Source organism: Homarus americanus, unplaced genomic scaffold (assembly GCF_018991925.1).
Source record: "Homarus americanus isolate GMGI-L3 unplaced genomic scaffold, GMGI_Hamer_2.0 scaffold24922, whole genome shotgun sequence".
NCBI lineage: Eukaryota > Metazoa > Arthropoda > Malacostraca > Decapoda > Nephropidae > Homarus > Homarus americanus.
The window spans coordinates 2897800-2918824 of NW_024722610.1; the positions used below are offsets into that span (position 1 = coordinate 2897800).

At 38.6% G+C, this 21025-nt stretch overlaps 1 protein-coding gene across 3 annotated transcripts in view; it reads right to left on the reverse strand.

The window, feature by feature from the left end:
* The window catches only part of LOC121862887, a 73517-nt gene that overhangs the window by 26218 nt on the left and 26274 nt on the right, over positions 1–21025 (reverse strand). For 2 of the 3 annotated variants that reach the window (XM_042361275.1, XM_042361273.1), the window contains exons 4-9: positions 10627–10830; positions 8360–8511; positions 3756–3900; positions 1753–1883; positions 917–1076; positions 373–481 (exon numbers count right to left, since the gene is read on the reverse strand). In XM_042361275.1, coding sequence (XP_042217209.1) covers positions 373–481; positions 917–1076; positions 1753–1883; positions 3756–3900; positions 8360–8511; positions 10627–10830 — 901 coding nt within the window. The remainder of the gene's footprint in view (positions 1–372; positions 482–916; positions 1077–1752; positions 1884–3755; positions 3901–8359; positions 8512–10626; positions 10831–21025) is intronic. The other variant, XM_042361274.1, reaches the window with a different exon arrangement.

Below are 21025 nucleotides of genomic sequence, written 5' to 3' on the forward strand. Positions count from 1 at the left end.
TGTTATGTTTGTTTCTTTCACATGCCTACACCATCTTCTGGCCTGTGGGTAGACTGGTAGTGATATGGGATCGAACCAATGACCCTTAGGATAGGAAGTGAGTGCCATATTCACTCGGCCATAAACACCCTCAACATAATCTAGGTTAACGAAACAAACAACAGCTGATATGGACATTTTAGTTATCAATGGCAGGAGTGTATTAACTTGATTCCTTTCATCAAGATTTTTCAGATAATATCAGTAGTGGTGGTAGTGTTATTGATTACGTCTGTAGTGAAGATCCGGTTAACACCAACCTTATAGAAAGTTGGTCAGAGTGTAACTATTTTCATTCTTTAAGTGTGAGGGATGTTTTGATAAGCGTGTTACCTGAAGGAGGTGGGTTCTGGGTGAGCCTCAACGCTGCAGGTGATGTTGAGTTCCTCGTGTTTACCTCCGCCGTACACGAACTTCTGGCCAGGTCGACACAAGGGCGCGACTGTAAGGAAAACACACCAGAGACTTTTGAATACTGTATGAGTTCTATACAAGTTGGTTTGGTTAAGTAGTACAAGAAACTGACTACAAATACGAGCTTCTGGGTTGAACAAATGAATAAGTATTTTTGAGTTCATGGTGTATACGTTGGAATGAGAATTTTATGATACTGATCTAGGAATTTCTGTAATGGATTTAGATATTCTTGGTTCAAACCTGATTCAGAGATGGCAACTCAATGTACCATGGCAACATCCCGGAATATGTTCGGGGTATGATTGCTGTTAATTATTTAATGAATAAGATGAAGGGCTGTCATAACAACATCCAATCTGCTCAACATGATAATTCGCTAGGTATTATTCAAGGTAAATATCCGATAAAATATTTAGGTTTATGCTAAGATAATGGTTGAGGTAATATCTCGGATACTCACACTTGACACTGAGCTGCACGGCGTTAGAGCTGCCGAGACCGTGAAGGTTGGTGGCGGAGCAGGTGTACTGACCGGATGAGCGACGTGTCACCCGCTGCAGCACAAGGCTTTGGTTGCTCAGGATTATCCCCGCTGATACGTTGTGACTCAGTTCATCACCCTGTGCGACGTCAACAACAACAACAAATATTACTCATCTTAGTTAGATACGTCAATGATGAGTTTGTCAATTCACTAAATACATTGAGTCTCAAGTCAATACCCAGCACGACGCCAATAACAACAAACAGGATCTTTCAATTTAGCAGACATAGATTCATAGATACATAGTGATACTCTCTAGTACATAATACTTCACCTTTAGTCTTACCTGTCCTCTATAATGACACAGTAGCACCATCACTTCACCACACCACTACTTCTAACGTCCCTCGTAAATTCCATCTCTCTACGAGTCCTTTTATTCCCTCAGTAAACAAACTTCTTCACTACCTTCATGTTCTCCTCCTCTCTCCTCTCTATCTACACATTTATTACCTAAAATAATCCACCGTTACCAAGTTCATAGAGGCAACTCCTGAATTCCTTCGTCTATGCAACATTTTCTTTATATGATTGATGAGGTAAAGACTGCAGTTTACCCTTTCATGGAGAGACTTGTACCGTAATGTTACTTCAACTTTTGCTTACGTTGTGGGACTTCATTGACCTTTATATTTGCTTTGTTCATTATTAGATTTAGAGTATATTATACACCATTGAACTTAATGAACACAATATAATATAACCATTGGCCTTAGTACTTCCATTGTGCACCACTGGTATTTTATACTCACGTTATGGAACCATTGGACTTTATAGACCGGAGGATTGGCCTTGATGCCACACTCGAAGTACACGTCATCACCTTCCTTGATGTCTTCCATGTCCAGGTTAAGTCCGGCAGCTAGGGAGAGTCTCGGTGTGTCTGGGGGAAAGAAAAGTGTTTTGTACAGTAGAGTAACTACAATATATGAAGCAGAGTTTAATTAATTTACGAAAAAATACTCAATCCAAATATAATGAAAGTGAAGTTGGAAATAAAATTGAAACGGTTTATTTAGTGAGAAAAATACAGGTACAAAGTGATTAACAACAACAGTATTGATATGGCTGAGCCTTTCTAGTGTTACGGCTCTCTTGGCGACCCGAGATAAATGCTGTACTTTTATAAAAATACTGTACTTTTATAAAAATACTGTACTTTTATCTGATTTTTTATTTTACTTTTTTGAGTTTGTGTAATTTAAAGTAGCATCTGAATTACAAAATATTACATGGAGTACTGTAAGTAAATACTTATTGAACTGTTATCATATCGAAACAAAAATACCTTACATTTTATTTATTTATTTTTCGTTCATATGTAAACACTTAAAAGGAAGTATTTTATGATAACAGCCTAAGGGAAGTATAATTTAAGAGAATATTGCCAGTGTCATACAAGTATAATTAATTATTGTCCTAGAAATAAAAATATATGAATATGTTTATGGAAGTTTTACATAATTTTGATCACATACAAATAACTCTTGAAATATTTTGTCACATATCAAACATTTGTAAAATTTGTGAAGCGTTTGGTCATCGATATTATGCTCATTACGATATAAAGATTATTATACACGATTAATTTATCTTCTTTTATAATCCACTAATGAACCTACCTGTAGTATTATATTTCTCAGGTGTGAATAAGGACGATGATTCTTAAATGTCAAAATATGTGTTACGCGACCAAGTGCCATTAGGTATTATTAATCTTTTAATATGTGTTAAATACACCACAGGTTTACCTGCCTCTATATCAGAGAGAGAGTAGTGAGAGAGAGAGAGAGAGAGAAGAGAGAGAGAGAGAGAGAGAGAGAGAGAGAGAGAGAGAGAGAGAGGAGAGAGAGCGAGAGAGAGAGAGAGAGAGAGAGAGAGAGAGAGAGAGAGAGAGAGAGAGAGAGAGAGAGAGAGAGAGAGAGTTTGTAATTACGAGAAATATAAACATTCCTGTTATGAATTCCCACCCAACACAACACTGGTTCAGGGAATAGTCGTGTTCCTACCGTAATTAACACGGCCTCAGGTGTGTTGGTCTCACACTTCAGCTGAGGTACGTTTATTCAAGTCTTATGACACAACTGGTGGTTATATGACACTACCTCCAGCTATGTGACACTATTCCCGGTAATTTTAATGTTACACCACCTATAGTTGTTATAATGTGACACAACTTACACTTATGGTATAGCTATTGTTATGTGACACCGCTGTAGTTAAGGTAATGTGACACCGGCTACAGTAACTTTTCCACATTTTATTTACAACAAGTATTTCTCGCCTCATATATCCTCGAGTACAGAGAGAGAGAGAGAGACTACTTTGATAGGCTAATTCCACGCTTATACCAGTAGCCTTTGTTAAGACTCATGTCTACACACAACTTCTTCATTTCCTTGAGAACGAATGAGAGAAAGACCGAAGAGACGGAGGTAACAAAGACTAACAAACGGAGAATGAGAAGAGAGAATCAGCGAGAGACTGAGGATGGAGAGAATCAATGAGAGACAGGAGATAGAGAGAAAAGATAGAATCAGCGAGAGAGAGACAGAAGATGGAGAGAATCAGTGAGAGAGACAGAAGCGAGAGAGAGATCGGAGAGACAGAAGATGGAGAGAATCAGTGAGAGAGACAGAAGAGATCGAGAGAGAGAGAGAGAGAGAGAGAGAGAGAGAGAGAGACATTACATCTGATACAATAAAACAAGCGTTAAATATCCTTCATATCCTACACATCCTTCAAGCTGACTTACAATGGACGTTAAGCTTCCTGGTATCCTCTAAGACGGCGGCTGGTACCATGGGGTTCTTAGCTCTGCAGGAGACATGGGCGTCGTGGTCACCCAGGGTAGGGGTTAGGTACAAGGTGGAGCGACTCACGTTCCCCTCATGGAAGACCTGTAGTAGCACGAGGGAGGAAGATGGTTGTTGGGTGAGTTTTTGGAGTATTTTGAGGTGGTAGTGATGGTGGTGGAATGGTGGTAGATGTTTCAGGGCGGGATGGTGGTAGGTGCTGAGGATGGTGGTGAGTGTTGAGGATAGTGGCAAGTGATGGAGGACGGAATGGTGGTAAATGTTTCAGGGCGGGATGGTGGTAGGTGCTGAGGATGGTGGTGAGTGTTGTAGGGTGGGGATGGTGGTAGGTGTTGAGGATAGTGGTAAGTGTTGGTGGATGGATAGCGGTAGGTGCAGGAGGGGAAGAACAGGGGGGGAAGAGAAATGATGGTGAATGTTGTGTTATATAGCAGGCGAGTGTTGGATGAAGGTGAGTGAGTGTATGTCTATAAAAAATTGTGGTAGGGAGAAGCAGAGGTGGTGGTAGCGTGAATAAAACTGTGGTAGAGAGAGGTGACGATGTTAGTGATAGCGTGTGTGGTAGGAATTGGTGGTAGTGTGTGTCTGTGTGTGTGTGTGTGTGTGTGTGTGTGTGTGTGTGTGTGTGTGTGTGTGTGTGTGTGTGTGTGTGTGTGTGTGTGTGTGTGTGTGTGTGTGTGTGTGTGTGTGTGTGTGTGTGTGTGTGTGAAGAGGCGTTACATATACACCTAACACAAATCACACTACCTAATTTGTACGTCGACACACCTGGATGATAGAGACGATAATTGCATGAATATATTTAATCAATTATAGAAGGTAATGTTGAATAATGTGACGGACTCCATTAAAGGCTTTGAGGTGCCATTATAGTGAAGGGAATAGTGGTAGTGGAAGGAACTGGTGATGGTGTCATTATAGTGAAGGGAATAGTGGTAGTGGAAGGAACTGGTGATAGTGCCATTATAGTGAAGGGAATAGTGGTAGTGGAAGGAACTGGTGATAGTGCCATTATAGTGAAGGGAATAGTGGTAGTGGAAGGAACTAGTGATGGTGCCATTATAGTGACGGAAATAGTGGTAGTGGAAGGAACTGGTGATAATGGCATTATATGTGTTAATTAATAAGGATTTTGATTATAATTCACTTTGTAATAAATAACTCCATTACATAACCCATATACAACAACTACTCTCAAACAGTTAATACATTATCATAAAAAAAAATACAGGGTAATACAATATATGTATAAAGGCCTCTCTGTAATTATCCTCAGGTTGCCTCTCTTATATTATTAACAAAGACACGTTGGCATGGACGATGGAATCTGGTCTTAAATCCGGGTGAGAAAAAAAAAGAATCCAACTACAGTAGCATCTATGTGATTAATTCCATCCATCCTCAAGTCGTGTTCTTTTGAGTCTGGTTAAACTCCTTAGGTAATTAATTAGCCCAAGGTAACTGTTTCTAATATTAAACCTAAGATATACTGTATATTTAAGGCAGTTTTAGGGTGTTTGTGTGTGTGTGAGAGAGAGGAAGTTGCATTTTGTCAAGTGTGGGAGGTTCGTAAGGAATGGGATGAGGAGGTGTATACTATACCAGGTGATACGGATTGTCAGTGTAATTAAAAAAGACAGGTGTGTGTGTGTGTGTGTGTGTGTGTGTGTGTGTGTGTGTGTGTGTGTGTGTGTGTGTGTGTGTGTGTGTGTGTGTGTGTGTGTTTACTCTATTAATCGTTCTCTTCTGACAGCTGTAATAGATGTGTTCTCCTATGGTATTCTTATTCCATACAATGACCCGAGGATATACTGTATATATCTAGTTTACTACCTCTATTACGACCACACGACCCAGCATTACCCATCAGCACCACGACCATCCTCATAAACAACTCGGTATTACGGTATCTGACCATTCACATACACAGCTGTTACTTGGAGGTTCATCTCTCTCTCTCTCTCTCTCTCTCTCTCTCTCTCTCTCTCTCTCTCTCTCTCTCTCTCTATCCATCCTATATCCTGATTGGCTCTCAGTCCGATACGTTTTTACTTCCGAATCTCTATTTTTATTTCTGTTTCTTATTCATTGCTTCTCATTCATCCCCATGTATTGCTTTCAAGTACAGTACAGTGAAACCTCTGTTTAACGAACTCCATGGAGAGGAAAGTCCATTTGTTAGAGAGGTCCGTTAGATGTGAAACCCCCATATAACGGATTGTGTAAGAGTTATATACAGGTTTCATTGTATATCAATTTCCATATCTTTTATCTAATTTCTTCTTCTTGTAATGTGAGTCAGTGCTTTAAAACCTATAACAATGCCAGGTTAATTATTTCTTCATATCTGTGCATTACATAACCATTATTGCCTCTCTTGACTCTTCTGTGGGTATATTATCTTCATTTCTTAATCAACTGTTATCTTTTGTTACATAGATCGTACCACTAAAACACTGTACTTTCTTTCATTCTTCCTCTAATTTAATATTTGTTTTATTTTCACTGTTAAGTTTCTCTCCCGATACATGCACTTCTAAATTCCTTCACTAATTTTCAGTTTTTCAGTATCGTCCAGTAGAACAGAGTCATCTACAAACAGCAGCTGACTGACCTCTCATTTACATCCCATATCCCTATCAATCAAACCTGATCCAGTCATCATTACTCATGGTTTAAGTTCTTTTATACTGTCCCAGCCATTGTAAATATTCAACAACTAGAGAAACTTTACATGTTCCTGACGAATTTCCATTTTTACGAGGAAAAACTTCAATTTTTTTTTAACTGCACATTGTAATTCATGTTTCTCTCTGTGTAAAAAAAAAAAATACTGAACAACATTCAACATTTTCCCCATTTTAAACCAAAGTTACAATACATTCCACATCGTTTTTCTGCCTCACAATATATTTTCACTTATACACAAATGCAACAAACAATCCTTCACATTTTTCAGATTTTTTCTACTTATATTCCTCAACACACATACATGGTTCAAATAATCTTTTTTTCTGAACTTTCATCACCAACCTCTAATATAATCACTATAGTAACCATGACTTAATAATGCCTCTACATTAGTATATAATCCCAATACTTAACAGATATAGTCCTTAGTATTTTTATAATTCAGTTTTATCAATGTTTACTATACGTTAGATACGATACCTGGCACTCACTGTTAACTCTTCTCGCCATCCACTAACCCTCCCCTTCACCTTCTCCCTGTAATAGTGTGGTTCTGTCTACGCCTCGTGTCTGACAGAGTTCTTAAGCTTATAGTCTATCTCACCTCCTTACCTCTCATTTTTCTGGTAATTTCCTAGACAGGTAATCTCCACACGCATCTCTCTCTCTCTCTCTCTCTCTCTCTCTCTCTCTCTCTCTCTCCATTATTCTTCTTTTATTTTATTTGTCAATTTATTAATTTTCTTAGTTATTTCTGTTTACTTTCCAACAAAACTTCTTCTTTTCTTTAATAACATATGTAATTTGTTTCAGTTATTCATCTACTCATCTTTTATAAATATATTTCACCATTCTTTTAAATCCATCTTTTAATATTCAGTTATTCCTTAGTCCTTTCATCACTTCTCACTTACAACAAACACTCGTAGGTCCGTCTCTTCTCCTTAACTAGCTCTGTCAGCCTCTTAATCCACCAAATATTAGTCTTGTTTTTATATATCCAATGTATTTTATCCACACACCTCAGTTACACTTTAATTGCCATTCTTCTTTTACCTCTTAATTTATCCTTATATATGTGAATCGTTTTTTCAACCCATTCAATAAATCTTTCAACCGTACTTAATTTCTTCCTCTTGCCACCCATTACAAAGCTATTTTCATGAATATTCCAATAACATTACAGTAGATAGAGTTACCAGCTTCCCACTCTCTGGACTGCCTATGTTTATAAGAGATACAATAGAAATCAACAGTAATCGGGGGGTGGGGGGAAATTAGCCAGATGATTCATGGGTAAACACTCACTCCAAAAAGTACCTTTACGGTGAGGTCCGATGAATTTCAAAATGAACACTGTGACTCCTGTTGTCTCGGTAGTGTTGTCAAAATCCTTCGTCCGTTGTGTCATATTGTTTAACACAAAATCGTAAAGATACTTTTTTGGGGGGAGCGAATGTACATGGATATATACATTTATAAAGGTAAGATATGTAAGACTAGGGAGTATACTAAACCTCGGTAATCCTCCCCTGATAAAAGAGACAGGTACAGAGCCATAAAGAACCACGAGTGGACAATATAAACCCACACCAGAAATAGAGGGCCACGAGGGGAAGTTAATAAGGGAAGATAAAACACAACCCCCATAATAAGGCCTGAGAGGTATAAGCCCCAATAAGGTAATATGGTAGACTAGATTACCTGATATTGACAGGTAAATAGCCATATAGATCTATAGATGGAATACAAACCTAAAGGAGTCGGTATTAAAGTCCATACAATGAGTGGGAGTGAACAGAAACCAACACTAAATGATATAGGAACCCAGAGTTAGGTTAATATAGCTTACCTGGCTCTTGGTGTCCGTCATCAACATGCCGTCTTTCCACCAGGTGATCGTGGCTGTGGGTCTCGAACCGGAGGACTCGCAGACGATGGAGTACCTCTCGCCCTCCGACAAGCTCTCCATCGTGCCCATGATCCGTACGTCTAGAGGGGGGACTGTCAGAAAAGGGGGAGAAGGGAGGGAGTGGTAGAGAGAGGGGAAGGGTTGACAAAATGAAGAGCTAGGGTGAGGTGAAGTGTTATGGATGTGTGTGTGGGGGAGTAGATAGTTGCATGTGTGGGGGGATGTGGGTAGATAGTGTGTGTGTGTGTGTGTGTGTGTGTGTGTGTGTGTGTGTGTGTGTGTGTGTGTGTGTGTGTGTGTGTGTGTGTGTGTGTGTACCTGAGCAGGAATAGCATCACTGATTCCCACGGGAATCAGCACCAGCAGACCGTATACTTTAATTACTCAAGCTCAACCTTTTGCATATAATTTCCCAACTCAACCAAAGTTACACAACTCTACATTAAACCAACTTGATGTATAGTGCACAAAAAAATCCTTAACTAACAATAATTACTTTTTTTTTGGGTGTTCAGAATAGTTCAGTAACACGTATTACTCCTCAGTACACAGGGATGACAGACACAATAGTTAAGCAACATCTAAGTAATATTTGGGCAGTAGGTTAGATTGGGATAGGTTAGGTGGGCTTGTGTCGTACAATAACACTCGGGTAACATTAACACAGTGATTAACAATGAACATCTTAGAACATCTTAGACATGTTGAAATAACACCTAGTACAGTACACTGATTTAACAACAAAGGATCTTTTCTTATGTGATAACTTGGACTAACATAACGTAAACAAACGCTGACACCAAATAACAACATGTAAATATTCACCAAATCCGGATCATTGAATACTGCGAACGTCTAACTCACACGAACGGTCAACTAACCTACCTGGTAACTGGATTTCAGGTATTTATAAACTAGATAATACACTAAAGAGTTAAAGATCCAGAAACCTACAACACTGATTCTTCCCTGCCATTTAATACGAGGAAAACTCTTCATGAATAAAAAGGACAAAACACGCCTACAATTTTCACATTTATCAATCAAGATAAATTTCGAATGAACGATAGTTTCCCTCGGTGCTAAATAACAGTTGAGTGGTTCATAAAATGTGTAAAACTTGTAATGGGGACGATGCATAATCAGCTATTATAAGTGTTAGTTCAGTATACAAAGGCCGCTTTGGAAACATTTATAGAAGGTAAAGCCCCCAGTTTAATTATGCACCACTAATTGCAAAACATTACGGCCCTAAGAGATTTTTAGTTGAATATTTAACGCTACTATGTGTGAGATCCTGTCACCTGCCTATGTTCCTAATGTAAACAAGTATGTCTATCTATCTATCTATCTATCTATCTATCTGTCTATCTATCTATCTATCTATCTATCTATCTATCTATCTATCTATCTATCTATCATAATTAGTGGTAACATGTGTGGAATACTCTCACATACTGTATGTATATCTATATATACTTGTATGTGTAGTATCTCTCATCATCATTTACTCCATCAGCACAGTAATATATACACTACATAACTCTAGTATATACTTAGTTTAACTCCAACTCTCTACTGATTGTGTTACATTCACAGTACATCCTCAATGACTTATGATCAGTGTACTCAACAGATAATCAAACCCAGAGTCCCAAATCCACCTGAAATTGATAATCACGATTAGGTTTGGAAATCTGACAATTACTTTGAGTGTTAGAACTATGGGAGTGTACTTAATGTTAACGTAATGCATAGTACTTGTGTATCCTCTGTACTACACAAGGTATGACTCCTAAGTACTGCCAGCATGACATAATAATTATAACTTAGGTACTTACGATAAAGGGCTTATAGTGAACAGTGATGGATGAGATAAAATACCCAGGTTTCTTAAGAGTCCTCACAGCTAAGATTAAATAAGTACTTCTCTCATGGGAGTACTAAAGTGCCCTCATAAGCAGTACTCACAGCTGAGGTAAGGCAAACAATCTTCTACTCACAAACGTAAACAAAACACCCTCACAACTTATAACTCATAGCTAGGATTAAGCAAACAATGTTACTCACAAAGTGCAAACAGAACACCCACAACGAGTTCTCACAAACGTAAACAAAAGACCCTCACGACGAGTAATCACATACTTAAACAGAAACTCATACTCACAATTATAAACAACAAATCACCCTCACAACTAGGTACTCACAGCTCATATCCAAGGTGACGGTGGCAGCAACCGGCACGGAGAGGTTGGAGTTGGAGGCTTGACAGGTGAGGACGCGGTAGAGGTAGTCACGGGTGAGAGAGGGCAGGTGTAGGGTGTTGCTCGTCATCTCTCCTCGCCTCACCTCACTCACCTCATCCAAAAGCTTCTCCTCGTGGAACCATGACACTGTCGGCCTGGGACGACCTAAGGGAATAAACAAAAAAGAAGAGAGGTGTTTTAAACGGGGAAAAATGGGTTTAGAGAGAAAAGGAGGGGCTACTGTACTAGTGATCTAAGGGGAAAAGGGGGAACAAATAAAGGGTTTAGAGGGGGTTTAATATTTATGTGTAATCTAAGGGAAAATACGTAAAGGTACAGTATTTATATATTTTTCAGTGCTTATGACCTGAGAGGAAATGACGTATTTGTAATAGGATGCAAAGGGAAACTCGAAAAGGTAAGGGGTTTGGTGTTTCTGATTAGCTTTAACAGGTAGTCTAAGATGAAATTTGGTGAAGAAGAGGAGGTTTAATGTGTTTTTTTTTAATCTGTTTAAACCAAAGAGAAAGGTCCTTCTGTTTGTGGGAATCAAAACACATCAAAGAACAAAACATCATCTACGTGAACCATAAATATCGAACTAGTTACGCTATTACTGTATAAATTAATGCAGTGCCCGATGGCAACTGTCTCATATCATCGTTTTCTTTAACCACCGAAAAAACCCTTTTACCATGGCACTAACTGACCAATTTTAACGCGATATGAATCAAAATTTTATCACATTGACCTTGCCACATATTGATCAAACACATCAAGTTTAGTATAAATCCATAAACCCGTTATTGAGTTATTTTGGGGACAGACAGACAGACAGACAGACAGACAGACAGACAGGACAGAAAACATTACCCTATCCTGCAGTCACGTACCAGGTAATAAGAATCGTAAATTGAATTCTAAAATGATTCTGTCATCACCAGAGAGAGAGAGAGAGAGAGAGAGAGAGAGAGAGAGAGAGTCCATTTTATAACACCTATCAATATTAACACTCGTGATTTATTTAACCTGAGTCTCATACACGCGGACTACGACTCAGTATGATGGTTATTATGAACTGTGACTACATCGCCTGCAGGTTGATGGGCTTTACTTGTGTTATATCGTGTTTGTGTGAAATGCTTATCGAGTACGTTTAATTAGTCTTATGACTGATTGACTGCTATGTGTTCAGTAATTATATTTCATCATTGTCATAATTTGTCATCATTATTATTCTCATTGTCATTATTTATTATTATTATTATTATTATTATTATTATTATTATTATTATTATTATTATTATTATTATTATTATCATTAATTTCATCGTCATTCGGATCTCTAGTTATTGTTGTTAACGTTATTATTATTATTATTATTATTATTATTATTATTATTATTATTATTATTATTATTATTATTATTATTATTATTATTATTATTATTATTATTATCATTATTATTATTATTAGTAGTAGTAGTAGTACAGCCACATAAAACCACATGGCCATACACAGCCACACAAACACACTGCCACATAAAACCACATGGCCATACACAGCCACACAAACACACTGCCACATAAAACCACATGGCCATACACAGCCACACAAACACACTGCCACATAAAACCACATGGCCATACACAGCCACACAAACACACTGCCACATAAAACCACATGGCCATACACAGCCACACAAACACACTGCCACATAAAACCACATGGCCATACACAGCCACACAAACACACTGCCACATAAAACCACATGGCCATACACAGCCACACAAACACACTGCCACATAAAACCACATGACCATACACAGCCACACAAACACACTGCCACATAAAACCACATGGCCATACACAGCCACACAAACACACTGCCACATAAAACCACATGGCCATACACAGCCACACAAACACACTGCCACATAAAACCACACGACCATACACAGCCACACAAACACACTGCCATAAACCACACGGCCATACACAGCCACACACAACCACACTGCCACACATAAGACCATGGCCATACACAGCCACCAAACACACTGCCACATAAAACCACACGGCCATACACAGCCACACAAACACACTGCCACATAAGACCACATGGCCATACACAGCAAAACACACACTGCCACATAAACCACATGCACACTGCCACATAAAACCACAGGCCATACACAGCCACACAAACACACTGCCACATAAAACCACACGGCCATACACAGCCACACAAACACACTGCCACATGACACATATGGCCATACACAGCCACACAAACACACTGCCACATAAAACCACACGGCCATACACAGCCACACAAACACACTGCCACATAAGACCACATGGCCATACACAGCCACACAAACACACTGCCACACCACAATGGCCATACACAGCCACACAAACACACTGCCACAAAAACCACACGGCCATACATGCCACACAAACACACTGCCACATAAGACCATGCCATACACCACACAAACACACTGCCAATAGACACACACGGCCATACACAGCCACACAAACACACTGCCACATAAGACCACATGGCCATACACAGCCACACAAACACACTGCATACACATAAAACCACACGGGCCATACACACGCCACACAAACACAAACACATAAACCACATATGCACAACACAAACACACTACATAAGACCATGGCCATACACAGCCACACAAACACACTGTACATAAAACCACATACACACCATACAGCCACACAAACACCTTACACATAAAACCACACGGCCATACACAGCCACACAAACACACTGCCACATAAGAACCACATGGCCATACACAGCCACACAAACACACTGCCACATAAAACCACGTACAGCCACACAAACACACTGCCATAAGACCATGGCCAACACAGCCACACAAACACACTGCCACATAAAACCACATGGCCATACACAGCCACACAAACACACTGCCACATAAAACCACATGGCCATACACAGCCACACAAACACACTGCCACATAAAACCACATGGCCATACATAGCCACACAGAACTACGGCACCCAACAAGCAGTAACACCCAGTAAAACTCTTGCATTATGCCACTTCTTGTATATAATTCAGTGGTAATTTTAAAGGTCAACACAATGAACAACTGACGGGATAAACAACACGGTTTCTGACCTAAAAAAAAAAAAGAAGGAATAACTATTATATTGGTTTTTTTGGTGCCTGTGTGTGTGTTGGTGGGGTAAAGCCTCAGCCTGATATTTTTTGTAATGCTTTTTTTATTTTTATTGTTTAGCTTTGAAGTTTAATTTACTTTTTTTTTTAGTTCGGTGACCAGACTTTTATTTATCTATATATTATGTTGTTGTTGTTATTATTATTATTATTATTATTATTATTATTATTATTATTATTATTATTATTACACAAACCTCATTCCTCTTATATACAAACAATGGATATCAGTTGACGCCTTCCTCCACCCTTTAAACCTTTGATGATGTTTTCAATACAAGGCTGACGACTTCTTCCTGTCCGAACATAAAGGAATGACATACCTTCAGACTCACCGGGACTGACAAGTGCTAGATGGCATCATAATATTGCCCTGGAAGAATGGCAGCCAGTTGGTGTGGGATAATACGAGTATCTATCCCAAGAGCCAAATGTAATAACACGTGTTTCTGTCCTAGGAGCCAGATGGTGTGGGATAACACGTGTTTCTATTCTAGGAGCCAGATGGTGTGGGATAACACGTGTTTCTATTCTAGGAGCCAGATGGTGTGGGATAACACGTGTTTCTATTCTAGGAGCCAGATGGTGTGGAATAACTCATGTTTCTATCCTAGGAGCCAGGTGGGATAACTCATGTTTCTATCCTAGGAGCCAGATGGCATAGGATAACGTGTTTCTATCCTGATCTAAGGAATTCGAGAATATTACTGACAGGTTGGCTTAGATCACCTGAAGATGAACCACCCTCACACTAGCCTAACCTAACCCTCAAGGTAACTTAATGGTGGTTAATCATCAGGTGAAATAAGGTGGGAGGGGGGGGCAGTCTTCAGGTGACCCGCTGTCTTGTATCTATAGTATAAGGTTAATAATTAAAACTTATTTTAAGAGTAAGAAAAAAAAGATATTTAAATGAACAAATAAAATAATATAAAGCCAATATATACGATTTAATATTTCTCAGATTATTATTATTTCAATGTTATAAAGTTTTATTTAATTATGTAGATTTACGTTATATAAAGTTGGTAACATTGTTTTCACCTGTTACTCTACTGACCCAGCCTCACCTGCAGTTTTAATTACTCTTGGTCTCAATGTAAATTGTTGAGGACTCGCTTTGATGACGTTACAGCCAGTGCCAGGGATGGAAAGAGTTACTGAACAATATTTTGTAAACAATACCATAACTGTTGCTTGTTAAGTTATTCTCGTCCACTTTATGGAAATTAATGGGTTTACATAAAATGGGTAAAGATTCTTTTTCTGTGGCATAGTTTAAAAAGCAGAGACCAATATTTACAGACTCCCACAAGCCACGGGACGCCATCAAAGGTCTCCGTCAACAATATACAATAACTCATAATAATTTACTATATGCATAAAGTTATTCCAGTCGTTAAAAATCAAATGTTTGTTTCAGCAACTTAACAATATGTGAATTATGTGGGCATTAAACGTGAATACTTTAAGAGTAATAACCAAGAAAGTACAGTAAGCAACACCAAATAATATATCATTAAATATACACATTATTAAAATGCCTTTCTTAATAATTTTGACGATCTCTTATAATGGCGACCAAACCACAGAATTATACAAGAAATAAGTGATCAGAGTTTCTTACTAACACGTCACAGTCTTAACCACTTGGACACTTTATTTTTACACCAAATTTTTAAAAGTTTTTGCCTAGTTCATACTTTTCCCCCGGCATATTTTTCATTCATATCGAACTTAAAACCTTTGGTCGTCACTTATATAAATAATTCTCCTCTGTTGTATTTTAATTAATGTTAAGTTTCATGGCAAGTGTAACAGGTTGGCAAGACGGATATTATGCAACACTGAAAGATAAAATTATCCTATGCATTAGACGTTTTAAAAACCTTCAAGAAATTTTGCTAAATAGTTGGGATATAAATTAGCCTCTTAGAATTCTTTGACAAATACAAAAAGTTTAATAAATAAAGAATATTGGCAGTGGGAAATCAGGAAAAGACGTTAATAGTTAGGCGGCCCGTGATGGCTGCACAGAAAGGAAAGGTTTCGCTGACTGACTAATGTGAATATTTGGCCGCGGAGCTCGAGAATAAACAATAATAAAAGAAAAAGACGTAGTAATCAACTATATTGTGTATTGTGTGGTGCATATTGACGCTCTGTGGCATCGTGCTCCACACACACACACACACACACACACACACACACACACAGCTCAGGGTTGGTGGGGGACAGGAGGCGCGAAAATTTTCTAAGACCTTTTATTTACAAATATATACTTTTTAACGTCGTATGAATAGTTACAGAGCTTTGATATACACTAAACACTTAATATGCAACAATGAAAAATATTTTTTGGGTCTTACACATGAGTGAAAATGTTGCAGCAACCTTCTACAATAATGACCAAACCTTTCTTGTTTTGTTTCTGACATAATGTTGAGTTTTGTTTTTCAGTGTTGTTCACAAAAGAAACTTCTGGTGTTGTTTTTATTCTTGATAATGTCACTGATCAATATACTGCACTGTGGCTGCGACACTCACAACACCTCCAATGATCCCTTATGTTCACTGCCGTCACCACCACCAGGGCACGATACAGATCATCAGCTGGAGGCTATCACTGACATGACGCCAAGTATAAAACACAACATACAAGGGAGGTATGGTTATAGGTTACCGCCCTTTCCCAAAATGACACTAAATGTCTGGCCAATGTACAAAAAAGCCCAGGGAAACATGATAATAAGTGTTACACTTAATACAAATATTGACGAGTGTAAGAATACACAGTGAAAAATCACAATTCATATTGTAATTTTCGGCCATTAACTTGGTAACACTTATGCATTGACCAACATTGATGCTAGGTGCTGCTCGCTGAACAACAGTGATCGCCAGATTCCTTTTCCGTGGGAGCGGGAGGGCCTTCAGGACTCCGCCCAGAGGGCACCGAACGGCTGCCCCACACTTACTAAGGAGCTAAGCTAAGCTACTGAGGCCTCTGCAGGAAATGCGGGGAAGGTTGAAACTTTTCTTCTTTTTTTCCTTAAGATTGAGGTCCAGGCGTTTTATGGCCATAATGGATGAATATAGGACAACAGTGGTACACAAACTAAACTATTATTTTTTAATCTGAATCATCGTATATGCAGTTAAGAAAATGAATTGCTACAAGAGATTCAAACTTGAATGCAGGCATTGCAAGGACGACTTCAGTACCACATCGCTTATCACTGTTGTATTCGTGACACCTCGCCTTCAACACTTATTGCTTTCTCTTGTGGCTCTATCTACCTATCTACTGCTTATATATATCTTATCAACTTATCTCTCTCTCTCTCTCTCTCTCTCCTAAGACCTACTAAATAACATATAAAACTACACATTATTATTATCGTGGTCATTTTAAAGGCCATGTTTAACACTATTACACTGTTATATTATATTCGTTATTGATCTCACTTGTAGTTTGTTGTAATCTTTGAGGAGTAAACATGTGGTGGTGGGTGAACGAGAGGGTGGGTGGATGAGTGGGTGTTTAGGTATGAGTTGGGTTGGGTGTCATAGGTGGGTGGGTGGGCAGGTGTGGGTGTAACTGGGTGGGGAGATATAGTGATATATACTCGTCTACTGACCGTGAGGGTGTACAGTATAGTTTATTGGGTGATATATTACAGTAAATTGTTGTGTCTCTTATCCCCAATGTCCTCGTAGTTACCATGAGGGGCCGAAGCATCTCAAGAGAAAGATGTTGAAATATTTGGCATTTTATGAATATTTTCCGAATTATACAAAAGAATACTGAGGTACTGGTAACTGAGGTTTTATACTTGGAAACCACACAACAACAAGAAGCATGAAATAGTAAACCACACCACTTTATTCCTTGACGGTTTCGACCCCATAACTCTCCTCAGAACGGTAGGCAAGAGCGATATTAATTACACTATGAAGAGCTAAAATAAATTTGTATATATACCTGGTGATATTACGAGGTACTGACACATTTACCTGGACTCAATTAGTGAATATAGTTGCCCCCTTTGTCGACCATTACGGGAAATATGTGGTCGAACCCTTTAAAGTACAAAATAATTGGAGTATATAGAGATAAGTCGGCTGCTATTATATTCCCGGTCTGTCGGCTGGAGCCTTGGAGCCTAGTTAAACTTCTATAGATGGACACTGTTTATTTATCTGTATAGTGATCCGCGTAAGGATTTATATGGTACTTTCCGCCCATTATCTTTCCTGTGTAAATATTATACTTATATATGTTACGATGTAGCAGTGAACTCCAGTATATAGATGTAATTTAAACTGATTTGTGGTGGTAATGTTCGCAGTGGTAATGGTGATAGTAGTGGTGGTGGTGGTCGTGATGATAGTGGTGATGATGGTAGTGGTAATGGTGATAGTGGTAATGGTGGTGGTAGTAGTGGTGATGATGATGGTAGTGGTGGTAATGGTGGTGGTAGCAGTAAGTAATGGTGGTGGTGGTAATGATGGTGGTGGTGATGGTGGTGGTGGTGGTGGTGGTATGGTAGTGGTGGTAGTGGTGGTAGTGGTAATGGTGGTGGTGGTGGTAGTAGTGGTAATGCTGAGTGGATCTTGTCTACAACCATCGTCCAGTAGCCATTACAGAAATTCCCCCCCACCCCCTCGTGTCTGACATTATTGAGTTTGGCTGATGAGTCAATATTGCGTTAACTGCACTTTTAAGCTATTTTTTTCTAATCTCTTTTTTAGGAATTAACCTTGCTTGTGTTTATGTATAGTGTGTGTGTGTGTGTGTGGAGGAAGGAGTAGGGCGGGATAGCGAGGGGTAGAGAATGGAGGCAGGGGTGGGTGGAGGGTGGAGGCAGGGGTGGGGGGTGGGTGGAGGGTGGATTTATGGAGGTACCGATTAGATATTGTCTGTTACTGATTGTTCATTCACTCACATTCCTTGCTACTGAATTACCTGTTGCTACTTACGGTCCAGTCACATAAGTCACCAATCAGTTTATTTTTTTTCATGATCAGTAACTTGATTGACCAAACGATCAATAAAAGGCTATTATTTCACGTAATCTAATAAACGCCTCTCAAATATTGATCTTTAAATATGGAACCTCTATATTGGAAGACGTGTTTATTTTACGTCTGGCAGCGGCGTGTACGAACTTTTCCTCAATGTTTTGTTGACAGTAAGTGTATGGACATGCTGTGAAAACCTTAAACCTTTCCTGTTCAATCAGTCATGGCTTCTATGTAATGTAAGTACGAGTGTTGTTATTTGTATTACTGAATCTTCATCTACAGGACAATACAATGTCAAAATACTGGAACGCTCATAATAAATGTTCCTAGATGAATTAACGAGATATTAAGCCCCTTATATGGGTCAATAGGTAGTGTTGTTGATAGTGATTGACAACGTTGATAACCCTTCTATAGCCGATAATCTTAACTACACACGTTATCCACTAATCATTTACATACACATTTTCCTCATCGCGTCACCAATTTCTCTGATTAATCGGGTATATTTTATGGTCAACGAGTCATCACATTTATCACCTAAACGACACACTTTACTGATCAATAGCTGTAGAAATGTTACTAATAGGGTGTGACTTATGGTTCCCCGTATTATGATTAATAGGTCAATATATCAGTGACTTGGCGAACAATTATAAATTATTCTTTTTTTACAACTGAACGATTTGAAAATTGGGTTAGACGTAGTGGATAGATAGATAGGATAGTGGATACTGTAATTTTCATTCTATGGGATTTCAATAAATGATCGTGATTTTAGAGTGTGGTAAATAACTGCAAGAGAGAGAGAGAGAGAGAGAGAGAGAGAGAGAGAGAGAGAGAGAGAGAGAGAGAGAGAGAGAGAGAGAGAGAGAGAGAGAGAGAGAGAGAGAGAGATGAATAATGTACTACTTATCAAGTTAAAATAATAAATCATCGGAAGTATAAAGTATGACAAATTATAACAAAGAATCATCATATAAATATGTGTCAAGACGAATATGAACCAAACTCAACTCACGGTGTATAATTCGCTGCCAAAATACAGCATTAAGTTCATATTGATATTTTACAGTACATGAAACTTATTAAAAAGGTTAACTGTATCGTATTATGTATTATGAACCACTTATACCTGATTTATTAGGAGAATTAAACTGTGACAAATGACAGTATTTCCTCTTAGTCTTCCTTTGATGTAAATTGACGAGAAAGCCAACTGCACAGGGTTATAGAATGTCTCCTTCGCATGACATGTTGATTAAAACTTTTGCTGTTAACTTTGTATTAAGACTGATTTTTGCTGTTAACTGTGGCAGACATTTAGCAACTTTACTCTCTAAACTCTATTTAATCATATTCTGTTAATCTTTTTCTCTCTCTGTTCTGGTGTTATTGTCCATTGTTCTATTTACCCGACATTATCCTCTATTTTACTTTGATTTCATTCGTTGTTTGTCTCTTGATTTTTTTTTACGTTTTATCTCCCTTCTGTAGTTATTCTCGCTTCACTATTTTTTCCTTATCATTTGTTCTTTTGAAATTTTCTAATTCATCCTCACAATTATCTGTTCCTGCGTCACTTACCAGTTATTCTTATCGTTTTTAAGAGGAGAGAATAGTGAGGAGAGAGGAGAGGATAGTGAGGAGAAAGTGGAAGAGAAGAGAGAGTAGTGAGGAGAAAGTGGAAGAGAAGAGAGAGTAGTGAGGAGAAAGTGGAAGAGAAGAGAGAGTAGTGAGGAGAAAATGGAAGAGAAGAGAGAGTAGTGAGGAGAAAATGGAAGAGAAGAGAGAGTAGTGAGGAGAAAGTGGGAGAGGAGCGAATAGTGAGAAGAAAGTGGGCTAGAATAGTGAGGAGAGAATAGTGATGAGAAAGTGAGAGAAAAAAATTGTGAAGAGAGACGAGAGAATAGTGAGGAGAAAGAGAAGAGAAAGGAGAGGAGAGACAAGGAGAGAGAGAGAGAGAGAGAGAGAGAGAGAGAGAGAGAAGTATTATTATTATCCAACATCTCAGCTTCCTATGCGCGATTCAAGAATATTCCCAAAGCCTTATTATCGTGGATTTTCTTTAGAGTTTTATACAATCAGCT